This window comes from Triplophysa dalaica, chromosome 20 (genome assembly GCF_015846415.1).
Source record: "Triplophysa dalaica isolate WHDGS20190420 chromosome 20, ASM1584641v1, whole genome shotgun sequence".
Lineage (NCBI taxonomy): Eukaryota > Metazoa > Chordata > Actinopteri > Cypriniformes > Nemacheilidae > Triplophysa > Triplophysa dalaica.
The window spans coordinates 14,781,357-14,794,421 of NC_079561.1; the positions used below are offsets into that span (position 1 = coordinate 14,781,357).

The 13,065-nt window shown below is 44.8% G+C and overlaps 1 protein-coding gene across 14 annotated transcripts in view; it reads right to left on the minus strand.

Moving 5' to 3' along the window:
- The window catches only part of iqsec1a (IQ motif and Sec7 domain ArfGEF 1a), a 108,937-nt gene that overhangs the window by 25,635 nt on the left and 70,237 nt on the right, over positions 1 to 13,065 (minus strand). For all 14 annotated transcript variants that reach the window (XR_008904804.1, XR_008904805.1, XM_056732458.1 and 11 more), the window contains one exon: positions 62 to 228. Coding sequence is in view for 12 of the 14 variants with exons in the window: in XM_056732458.1 (XP_056588436.1) it covers positions 62 to 228 (167 nt within the window). In the remaining 2 variants the exon portion in view is untranslated. The remainder of the gene's footprint in view (positions 1 to 61; positions 229 to 13,065) is intronic.

Consider the following 13,065-nt stretch of genomic DNA (forward strand, 5'->3'; position numbering starts at 1 on the left):
ATAAAATGAATTGACATTTAACTGCTGCAGTTATAATTGTATTATTAAAGAAGAAGAAAACCTCGTAGATTCTTGATGAAGTCTTCCAGCTTCATCTTGCGCTCCGGCTTGACGTTGGGGCTGTACATGTCTGTGTTGAGAAGGATGATGGCAAACGCCAGAATGAAAATTGTATCAGGGTTTCGAAACTGACGGACCACGTCAGAGTTACAGATGCAGTAGCGCTGGCTAGATGAGAACAAACACACAGGAGATGATGACAATAAACTCTGATGAACATCTAGTGTAATGAATAAAAGTTATTTGCAGTTCTTTAGATACAAAGCTTCATAATGGTTACGAACATCATTTTAAAAGTGAAAGTGGCCATAAAGTTTAAGCAATGGTACATCAGTCAAAAAGAATACAATAAGAAACACACATTTGCAGATAAAGTATAACAAGGATGTGTGCTCATGATGTCTGTTCTGTTCAGTTTTACCACTTTAACCATAGTCAGTGTTGCTCCAACTCAACTGTAAAAAATGTTACTGCTTCCAAATGCATAGAGACTGTGTCTGTCCCCCGAATAATAAAACAAAATAATAATTTTTCTTAAAGTCCGAGAAAAAACCTTATCGTGATTAAACCTGGAGACAATGTAATAAACGAGCAGACTCATAAAGTTCGGGCTACTTAATATTAGATCACTAAATTCAAAGGCAGTTATTGTAAATGAAATGATCACAGAAAACAGTTTTGATATTCTCTGCCTTCCCGAAACCTGGCTTAAATCAATTGATTATTTCAGTCTAAATGAGTCTACCCCACCAAGCTACTGTTATATACATGAGCCACGTCTTGTTGGTTGTGGTGGTCTCGCAACAATCTAAAGGGACTTTCTTACTGTAACTCAGAGAACAGATTATAAATTTAAATCATTTGAAGTACTTGCGTTGAACATAATTGTTCCAAACAAAATAAAAAAATACTGCTTTCTCTTACACTGGCTACTGTGTATAGACCCCATCTGCCCTACACTGATTTTTTGAAAGAGTTCACAGACTTCTTATCGGACCTACTGGTTAATGTTGATAAAGTACTGATTGTCTGAGATTTTAATATCTACATAGATAGTGCTAATGATGCATTAGCAGTGGGGTTTACAGAGCTAATATGGAGTGACACAACACATCAATAGACCCACTCATCGATTTAATCATACACTAGACTTGATTATATCTCACGGAGCCGATCTAACCAATATAGATATTATACCTCTAAGAGACGATGTCACCGATATCCAACTTATATAACATGTACACTGCGCACTGCAGAAATCAGCCGTATAATTTGTTATCGACAGGGCAGAACAATTAACTTGACTACTAAAGATAGTTTCGCAAGAGCTTGCCAGATCTGACTCCTTTAATAACCTTACCAATAAATACAGAATCGCTCAATGACTAGACCAGCAACATGTTCACTATTTTCTCTAACACATTAGAAGTCAAAAAAGATTAATGAGAAAAACATAGCACCATGGTACAATAGCTACACTCGTGCCCTTAGAAGAGAAATCCGTAAACTGGAGTGCAAATGGAAGCAAACCCAATTAGAGGTCTTAAAAATTGCATGGAAAGAGTGTAAACTGTTATAAAAGGCACTAAAAGCACATCCGAAACCTCATAGGAACTAACAAATGTAATCCAAGGTTTTGAAATGAACTCAATTAACAAAAAAACAGACATCACCTAACCTGGGTATTCCGCTGCATCTTGGAAGGTGAATTCATGAATTATTTTACAGAGAAAACATACAAGACAAAATAGTAAAAACTCGACCTCCAAGTCTGTCCTATGTATTAACCATCATCCCACAAGAAAAGCTACAAATGTTTTTCACCTATGAAACAGGAAGATTGAATTGCTTATAGCAACATCTAAACCTACAACATGCTTATTAGACCCCATACCAACCAAATTATTAGAGTTACTACCCGTTGCATTTGAGACAATTTATACAATTATCAACTCATTATACAATCTAGGCCATGTCCCAGGATCTTTAAGCTGGCCGTCATTAAACCTCTTATCTAGAAGCCAAACTTAGACCCCAATGAACTAGGAAACTATAGACCGATTTAAAATCTCTCTTAGCTGTCTTAAATACTAGAAAAAGTAGTGTCCTCTTAGTTGTGCTGTTTCTTACCAAAAGATTACATGCACAAAAAAATTCAGTCAGTCTTTAGTCTGTATCACAGCAATGAAACTGCACCCATTAAAATGATAAACAACATGCTTATAGCATCAAATAAGGGTAACATCTCACTATTAGTCCTGCTTGACCTTAGTGCTGCATTTTTATACTGAAGACCATAAGATACTTTTAGATTGCTTACACAATTATACCGGTATTCAGGGACAGGCACTACAATGGTTCAGATCTTACTTATCAGCAGTGATGCCGGTAACGTGTTACTTAGTAACGCGTTAGTCTAATTTGACCACATTTTTCAGTAACGAGTAATCTAACGCGTTCATTTTCCCAAACCATTAATCAGATTAAAGTTATTTATCAAAGTCACTGTGCGTTACTATTTTGAGAATGTAGTCACGTAGCAGTATGCGACAAGTCACGTTTTCAGCACGAGGACAATTCACGTGTAATAGCCACTACCACACAGCGACGCAAATGTAAACGGGTCAATGACGTGTTTTGTGTCCAAATTCATTATTTTCCTAAAAAGAATTTGAATAAATACATGTCATATATCAAATGGATCTACAATATGTCCTTTATAAGAAACCCTTTTCATTTTATTGAAATTCAATAGATTTTTTGAGTTTTGGTGTTTGAAAGACCAAAAATGTCAGGTGGTGCGACCGTCAGAACATACAAACAGAGAACAAAACTGAGAAATAAATGTTAATTTTCTCAATAAAATTCTTAATAAAATATTTTGGCATGATTTTATGTTAAATTTCTTATATATGAGGGGGAAAATACTCAGTGCTAAATACATTAAATGTATATTATTTTAAATTAATATATGGTCGCACCACCTGACATTTTCTTATTTGTCATTGACCCAAACAACAATGGAGGGAGGAGAGAGATGCGCGTTTCTAGCTGGAAATACAGTCACGAGTTTGTGTCCGCTAGATGACAATATAAAAGTTCGTTGTGCTCTCTGTGCTGGTGACAAAGTGCTATCTAGCTACAAAAACACTATGTCAAATTTGAAAAAAACAATTGGAGTCGAAGTACGGCACATTCCAATTTACAGATTAAGTCCCGCCAGGTGGTGCGAAGCAGAGAGCAGCAGGTCCCCCACCACCAGCGAGGTGGTTAACAAGGATGAATCGAGTACTGGGTATGTAATATCCATCGACTGTGAGACAGGTACATCATGTGTTTGCTAAATCGAAATATTAGATTGAAGTATTTATAGACAAAAAGTGCTAGAAAATTTACTGAGTAATTTAAATGACGATCGGGTCCGTGTCTGGTGCGGATATCTATATCAGAGAAAATGATATGTGCGGGCGGGTGGCGGGTGGATGTAAAACCACTCCTTGCTGCTCTAATGCTGTGAACAACAGGTTCAATGTTCATAAAACATGTTAATAGACAATGTTAACATAAAAAGAAATTAATAGTTACATTTATAAATAATGTAGATTATAAATAGTATGTTTTGCCATTATTAAAGTGTTAACAGTTAAATATGTCAGGTCAAGAAAGACTGATTTGATCAGTCTTTTGACCGTTAAGTGAAATCAAGAAAATCTTTATATTATTTTTAACATTTTTAAGGAAATAGTCTTTAAATTCAACTTAAAATGTCAGGAGATACATTGTTGACATCCCCGTTAAAAAAATACACTTCCAATAAAGTGAGTGTTGGCAGCAGCTGCTAAATGTAACTGATAAAGTAACGATTAATCTAATTTAGTTACTTTTAAAATCCAGTAATCTGTACAGTAACTAAATTAACTTTTTAGAGGTATAATCATTACTCAGTAATCTGTGTAATCTGTGTAACTGTGGCAACACTGCTTATCAGACAGATATCAATTGTCCATTGAAATCGTCTTGGTTACGTCTGTAACCTCAGTTCCCTGATGGAGGGACGAGACATTGTGTCGAGAACGACAGATGGGGTTCGCCCTTGAGAACCAATCAACTCTGACTACTATAGAAAAGGCCGATGAAATTTGCATGACGGTTTCCGCCCCCGGATGTCCGGTATAAAAGGAAGCCGGCGTGCAGCATTCATTTATCTCTTGTTCTGAAGAGCCTGAGAGCTTCTCAAGACTGCAGCAGAATACGATACGTGTTTGTGGCATAAGGGACACAACGTCTCGTTCCCTCCATCAGGGAAGTGAGGTTACAGATGTAACCAAGACGTTCCCTTTCTGTCGGTCTCTCGATGTTGTGAATGACAGACGGGGTTACCTATGGAAAACGCAACAACGCTGTATCGCGTCACAATCTCTAGCGAAGCGACGGTAACAGGCCTGGGCGTGTCAGCTCGAAGCTTTGCAAAACTGTAACCTTCCAGTGTGGTGGTCGGGTACAGCCCTGACCGGTAACCTTTCACGGTTTCGAGGCCTTAGCTCTCTACTGGCGAGAGGCCGTCCGGCTCAGGTTTACACCGGGTAAGCGCAACTTCCTTAATTAGGGATGCGCTGCAGAGATCACCTCCTACCCATGGGGAGGAATATGGTGGACATAGGTATGGTCTCGTCCTTGGAGAAGAACGCATGGAATGTGCGGACTGAGTAGTTAACCGCGAGGTGGAGGTCCACATGGGGAAGCTCATGGGTTACCAGGAGTGGGAACCATTCTCATGAGGATACATCAGACGGAAAAGCCCACGGAGGGGGTTTTACAGACGTCCGGTAGCACTAGGTCCAGTTAGAGCTACCTGTGATAGATCATATGGTATCCCGGCCTAAGGGGGAAGGCTGCTCTGCCCAGCCAACCCCCAGGGGGTGCTTGCTTGGTGATGGATGGAATGCCTGTTCTTAACCAGTGTTTAGGTAAGAAGGAAGGTTGGTGAGATACCTGTTCTTAGCCATATGTTTGGGTAAGAAGAGAGGTAGATAGCACACTGACCCAACCCGCTGCTCTACAGACTAGAGAGGCGCTTCTGGCCAGTGCCCAGGAGGTGGCTATAGCCCGTGTGGAGTAAGCCCTCACTGCCAATGGGCATGGGAGATTCTGAGATCGGTATGCCGTCGTAACGGCATCCACGACCCAGTGCGCCAGCTTCTGCTTGGAAACAGCCTTCCCCTTCTGCTGTCCTCCAACACAGACAAAGAGCTGGTCAGAGCTACTGAAGCTCTGCGTGCGGTCCAGGACACAACACGGATGGGGTTGGGTCTTCCTTCCCGATTGGGAGCGCCTGCAAATCCACCACTTGGTCCCGGAAGGGAGAAGTGGGAACTTTGGGCATCCGGGCCGGGGTCTCAAGATAACGTGAGAGTTGCCAGGGCCGAATTTAAGGCAATCCAGGGACACAGAGAATGCTTGGAGGTCCCCTACCCTCTTGAAGGAAGCAAGCGCCATCAGGAGGGCCTTCTTACTTGTCAGGTGAGGAAGATCGGAACCTCCGAGGGGCTCTTGGGGGGCCCAGAGAAGCGTCCCCAGGACCCACGTTAGGGTATGGAGCGGAGATGAGGCGGATTCCGTCCTCTCGCGCCCCTTAGGAACCTGGTGACCAGGTCGTGCTGCCCTAGAAACTTTCCTTCAACTGAGTCGTGATGAGTGGCGATAGCGACTACATTCACATTGAGTCTGGAGGGGAGATGTTAGTCTCCAGTCTCTTAGGAAGGAAAACACGATCCCGATCGAGCACCTCAGTGGGTCTTCTCGTTGAGAGAGACACAAGGACGAGAAGAGGCGCCATCTAGAGGCGTATAACCACCTAGTAGATGGGGCCCTAGCCTGGGTGATAGGCTCCGCCATAGAGGGGGAGTGGCCATCTCAGGATCTTCTCGTCCCGTTTAGAGACCAGACATGGAGGTTCCAGAGGTCTGATCTGGGATGCCATATCCAGAGCATTAACTCTGAAGCCAAGTGCGGTTAGACCAGTGCGGTGTCACCAATAACACTTGGTGCTCCTCTTCCCTGACCTTGCACAGTGTATGTGCAAGAAGGTTCCTGGGGGTGGAAGGTGTGTTTCCGCCCGTCCCGCAGTCAGCTGTGCGCAAGGGCATCCGTGCCGAGGGGGGCCTCGGACAGGGAGTACCAAAGCGGGTAATGGTGGTTTTGTGGGAGGCGAACAGGTTTACCTGGGCCTGTCCAAACAGCATCCAAATGAGCCACCACTTTCCGCGAAGCGTATACTGACGAGAAAGCGCATTGGCTGTCTGGTTCAGTTTGCCTGGGATGTGAGTGGCCCGCAGGGAGCGGATCACCTGTTGACTCCACAGGAGGAGGCGTCGAGCAAGTCATGTTAGCCACCTGAGCGTACGCCACCCTGGCGATTAATGTACGCCACAGCTGTAGTGCTGTCCTTGGACCAGCAGGTGCTTGTCCCGCACGAGAGGGCGCAGCGTTCTCAGTGCAAGTAGCACAGCCCACAACTCTTGGCAATTGATATGCCAACGCAGGCAGGGTTTCGTCCAACGCCCCGCTACTGTGCGCCCGTTACACACTGCAGCATACCCCTGCAGGGAGGCGTCCGTCGTCACCACAACGTGCCTCGTAACCTGCCCGAGGGGGTCCCCCGCTCGGAGAAAAGTCATGGAAGACCAAGGGGTTAGGGTGCATTGGCAGAAGGGCGTCATCACCATGCGCCTGCTGCCGGTGTGCCACGCTGTCCTCGGAACTCGACTCTGTAGCCAGTGTTGAAGCGGTCTCATGTGCATCAACCCGAGGGGTATTACCCCCGCCGAGGACGCCATGTGTCCCAGGAGCCTCTGAAATTGTTTCAGGGCTACCGCTGGCTGCCTGAAGTGTTCCAGGCAGTTCAACACTGACTGGGTGCGTGCTGCCAACTTGGGAACGATGAAGTGCGGGCTGTAACCCACTGAACATCTTGGTTTTGAAGGACAAACTCGATACCTGTTTCCCCAGAAGGGTGGTGACCTCAACCTGAAGTACGGAGGCGTCCCTGCCTCTGACAGCACTACAGCTGTGGCGTACATTAATCGTCAGGGTGACGTACGCTCACGGTGGCTAATCTCATCACCCCTTACTGCTTACCGTGGTGATGAGATTTATAGCAGATTATCATCACTAAATGGCTGGTTGTCTGAGTGGTGCCTGCAGAATAATATAGATTTTATAAATAACTGGAATAGTTTTGAGGGCAGACCTGACCTGTTGAAACGAGATGGTCTCCATCCCTCCTGGGATGGGGTTTCCCTCCTCTCTAGAAATTTGGCACACAGTCTTAATAATGCTAAAGTCTGACTACCTAGGGCCCAGGTCAGGAAGGAGACAGAATGGCTTAACCAACTGTCTGCTTGCCGTCTCGCGTTACAGAATACACAAAATATACAACATGTAATAATCCCTTCTTACAAACAACATAAAATAGAGACTGTGTCTGTCCCCCGGATTAGCAAACATAAGATATTGCGTAAACCTCTTGAAAGTAATTTAATAAACGTTAAACAAATCAAACATGAACAAAATACAGATAATCAGCTGTTACAACTCGGATTGCTTAATATTAGATCTCTCTCAAATAAAGCACTTTTTGTTAACGATTTGATAACCGATCATAAAATAGACATGCTTTGTTTGACAGAAACATGGCTAAAGCCAGATGATTATATTACTCTAAATGAATCCGTTCCCCAAGATTGTTACTATAAACACGAGCCTCGTCTAAAAGGTAGAGGGGGAGGTGTCGCTGCACTTTACAATAATTCTTTTATCACCTCTCAGAAGTCTAATTTTAAATACAATTCTTTTGAAGTCATGGTACTTCACGTATCGACATCTAATACTAAGGACAAAACATTTTTAAAATTTATTCTAGCTATTGTATATAGGCCTCCAGGGCACCACACAGATTTTATTAAAGATTTTGGTGGGTTCTTATCAGAACTAGTACTGGCCGCAGATAGAGTCCTTGTCGTCGGTGACTTTAATATCCATGTAGACAATGATACAGATGCCTTGGGACTGGCTTTCAAAGACACTCTTAACTCCATGGGCGTTAGTCAACATTTGTCAGGACCCACTCACCTTCGTAATCATACTTTAGATTTAATACTTTCTTATGGTATAAATGTGGACGATGTTAAAATCGTTCAGCAGAGTGAAGATATTTCGGATCATTATCTGATATTATGTTTGCTTCAATGGCCTACGGCTGCAAATCAAACTCCTTGTTACAAATATGGTAGAACGATTACTTCAACTACCAAAGATGCGTTTCTCGATAATCTGCCTGAATTGTCTAAAATATCTAGCATGAGTAATAACGTTGACGATTTTGACACTACTATTGAAAATTTTAACTCTACTTTTTCGGAAATATTAGACACAGTTGCTCCTCTGTGTTTAACGAAAATTAAAAATAGCAGCCCAACACCGTGGTATAATGAACACACTCAGACTCTAAAAAAAGCATCCCGTAAAATGGAGCGCAACTTTAAGAAAACGAATTTAGAGGTATTTCGTATAGCATGGAAGGATAGTACTCGAAATTACAGGAATGCAATAAAAATGTCTAGATCCGCCTACTTTTCAACACTAATAGAGGAAAACCATCACAACCCTAGGTTCTTATTTAACACCGTGGCTAAATTAACAAAAAATAAGTCGTCATCGACGTCAGATTCTGATTATCAGCATAACAGTGATGAATTTATGAACTACTTCACGAGTAAAATCCAAGATATAAGAGAAACAATTATAACAATGCAACCTGTAGTGAAATCCGCTGAACAAACTAACTACAGCACCCCTAAGGAGAAATTGCAATTATTTTCTACAGTAGATCACGATGAACTGTCTAAAATCATTAGATAATCTAAATCATCAACATGCATGCTAGACCCTATACCTACAAAACTACTGAAAGAAATGCTCCTAGAAATTATAGATCCTCTTCTTAGTATTATTAACTCATCTCTGACATTAGGACAAGTGCCTAAAGCATTTAAGGTGGCTGTTATAAGGCCTCTTTTAAAAAAAACCAAACTCGACCCTAAAGAACTAGGGAATTACAGGCCTATATCGAATTTACCTTTTATATCTAAAGTTCTGGAAAAAGTAGTTTCAACTCAATTATGCTCCTTCGTCCAAAGGAATGACATTAATGATGAATTCCAGTCTGGATTTCGAGCATGTCACAGTACAGAGACTGCTTTGATCAGAGTTACAAATGATCTGCTTTTAGCGTCTGACCGTGGCTGTATTTCGTTATTGGTGCTGCTAGACCTCAGTGCTGCATTTGACACCATTGACCACAGCATACTTCTACATAGACTCGAAAATTACGTCGGCATTAACGGAATAGCATTGAAATGGTTTAAGTCTTATTTATCCGACCGTTTTCAATTTGTAGCAATAAACAATGAGGTGTCCCGCAAATCACAAGTCCAGTACGGTGTACCACAGGGCTCAGTCTTGGGACCCCTGCTCTTCGCATTATACATGCTACCTCTAGGAGATATAATAAAGCGACACGGAATTAGCTTTCACTGTTATGCTGATGATACTCAACTTTATATTTCCTCGATAAGTCATGAAACCCAGCAGTTTCATCCAATAAAGGATTGCATAGTTGACTTAAAAATGTGGATGAGTAACAATTTTTTACTACTAAACTCGGACAAAACAGAAGTGTTACTTACTGGACCGAAAACTGCTATGCGTAACAACCAAGAATACTGCTTAACGATTGACGGATGCTCCATAAAATCCTCGTCATCAGCTAAGAATCTTGGCGTTGTATTCGACAGTACTCTCTCATTTGAAAGCCATGTCGCCAACACCTGTAAAATTGCATTTTTCCATTTTAAGAATATATCTAAATTACGTCATATGCTGTCACTGTCAGATGCAGAGAAATTAATTCATGCATTCATGACATCAAGACTAGATTACTGTAATGCACTTCTAGGTGGTTGCCCTGCGGGCCTATTACAAAAACTGCAACTGGTTCAAAACGCGGCAGCTCGAGTTCTTACACGTACAAAAAAGTATGAGCATATAACCCCGGTTCTGTCAACCTTGCACTGGTTACCTATAAAGCATCGCATTAACTTTAAGATCTTGCTTATTACCTATAAAGCCCTACATGGTCTAGCGCCGCAGTATTTGAATGAACTTCTATTGTATTACAGACCTCCACGTACATTACGCTCTAAGGGGTCCTGTCAGCTGGTAATACCTAGAATTTCAAAATCAAGTGCCGGTGGTAGATCCTTTTCTTATCTAGCGCCTAAACTTTGGAATATTCTTCCCTGCACGGTCCGGGAGGCAGACACACTCTGTCAGTTTAAATCTAGACTAAAGACTCATCTTTTTAATCTTGCATACACTACACCTCCATAATATTAATCCTCAGAGGATTTAGGCTGCATTATTTAGATCAACCGGAACCAGGAACACATCCAACAACAAATGATGTACTTGTTGCATCAAAGAGTGCAGAACAGTACTCTACTCTCAGCCAGTCTTGTCTCTTTGTTCCAAGGTTACCGCAGGATGCAGTTCATGCCCAGACCTGATGGCAGAGCTGAGAATGGGAAGCGGTGACCTGACAAGTGCTAAGAGGATAGAGCTGGATAAAGGACGCGACAACTTTGTTTTTCCTACAACATTGCAAATGCTATTAGATTGTTAATGATAGTCTTTAATCCTTAATTTTTATATTTTTATTAAGCCTTGTTGTGCAAGCACTGTTGAGCTTGTGCAGAGGCAGCAGCTTTTGCCAGAGGGGAACTGGAATCCCCTGGTTGGGCCTGGGTTCCCCTGAGGTTTTTTTTCTCTATGGGAGTTTTGGGTTCCTCACCACCGTTTGCATATTGTTTTGCACTATCTGCCTGGCAGGGGGGGCTGCTTTAGAATTCATACTTGTATTAAATGTGTCTCATGTACAGCTGCTTTGTAACAATGAAAATTGTAAAAAGCGCTATATAAATAAAGTTGAGTTGAGTTGACAGAGGGAGAGAGGATGCCCCAAACTTGGGAGAGTCTCTGGCGAACTGGATCGAGTAACCAAGACGGACCGCCCTCATTAGCCACCGAGAGAGTGCGGGCAACTCTCGAGCTCCCAGGGACTGTGACAGGGGGACCAAGGGGATGGTCTGCTTCATCATTCCCACGGGGTGTTGTTCGTCGGTTGGCGGAGCTAACCATATGTTGCGGGGGGTCCCGTAGGGAAGGTTGGCTCCGCCTTTTTGCCTGCCAGGCAGGACAGCTGCACGCACTGTCGGTTTGAGAGTGGTGGCAGCTGTAATGTGTGTATGACCCTACGCCTCACTAGGGCGTGAGGTCGGGTTGCCGGGCACAGTCCAGTGGAGTGTGCGATCGGCTGCAAATACACCCGGGGAGAACGGAAAAACTCTGTGAGTAAGTGAAAAGGGTCTGGCTTTGGTGACGAGGCAGGAGCCGTCCCATACCGACCCATACCGACCGATTAGAGCCAGGGCTGTGAAGGTCGGGCCCGATGTTGTTCTCCCTGGGTTCTTCCCATCAGTGTCCCTTCTCGCGAGAAGGTTGCTGACGGGGTGGAGGTTTCCCCCTCGACCTCCGCTTCTGGGGTGCCGCCTGTGGGGGCACAGAAACCGGAGCCGATGTCGAAGGGGTCCTGGGCTGCCAGGAAGCAGATCTAGGTGGCTGAGTCGCGGCACGGTAAAATGTGGCTTATTGCCACTGTCTGCTTCTTCACCGTCAAAAACTGCGGAGCGTAGTCCTCAAAATGTTACCAACAACCCACCCTGCGAGACGGGTGCATCAAGAAAGCGGACTTTCTCGGTGTCACTCTTCTGCGCAAGGTACAGCCTGGGGTTTCTCTCCTGGACCACTACTGTGGGCATCGCCTGACCCAGGGGAAGGATCCTGCATTATACCCGGGTCGGCCTTACCCTCGTGGAGCTCTCTCAACGCGTTGGCCTGGCGGACCTGCAGGATGGCCATGGCGTAGAGAGTGGAGGCAGCCTGGCCCGCAGCAGCGCAAGCCTTCGACACCAGTGATACCGAAGTCCTACAAGCTTTGGACGGGAGGCGTGGCCGATTCCCCCAGGTGGCAGCCGTCTGCGGCACAGGTGCACTAAAGCCGCACGTTCCACCCGGGGATCTCGACGTAGTCCTTGGCTGCCCCACCATCGAGAGAAGTAAGGGAGCCGGAGCTGGTTTCACTGGAACTGGTTTCACTCCACTGTGAGTGGAGCGTTCCAAGTTTACACAGCTCCTCATGCACCTCCGGAAAAAAAATGGCACCCCGGGGTGGGCGCGGTTTGCACCGCGCTCCGACCTTAGGAACCACGTATCCCAGAGTTAGCATGGCTGACATCACTTCTGCTTCCTCCTGAGCTCGACCCCCCCTGGGAGGGGAGCTCGGATTCGTCGGAGTCGGATGCCAGTCTCCCTCTGATGCTGCGAGCGACATCTCATGTACGTCACGCATTGTTTCTGAGTGCGTGCCTGAAGATCCGGTAGGTATGCCACGGCCGGTTGGGGAACGTTCAGAAGAGCGAATTGGGGTGCTATCGGCCCGTGAGCACTTGGCTGGCGGGTTTACGTTCGCAGAGGTCCCCACATCACTAACGCTGCTTAAACAGGCGGACTTCGGGGCCGTAGCCACTGATGTCAATGCCCGGGTAGCAGACGAAATGGTGGCTTGTTCCCGTAGGAAGACAGACACCCGTGACCGCAACTTCTGAATGACAATCTGCCCGCAGTGCCGGCAAGATGTGTCAACGAACGCTGCTTCAGGGTGCTGGACGCCCAGACACCTAACGCAGCGATCGTGTGCGTCCCCCTCCTCCATGAGGGTGCCGCACCCAAGAGAACAGCGGGACATGCCGCGCTGGAGAATGCTCCGTCCTGAAAAGGACTTTTTAGAAAAAAATCTCGAACACCTCCGGAACCGCCGAGACGCCCAGG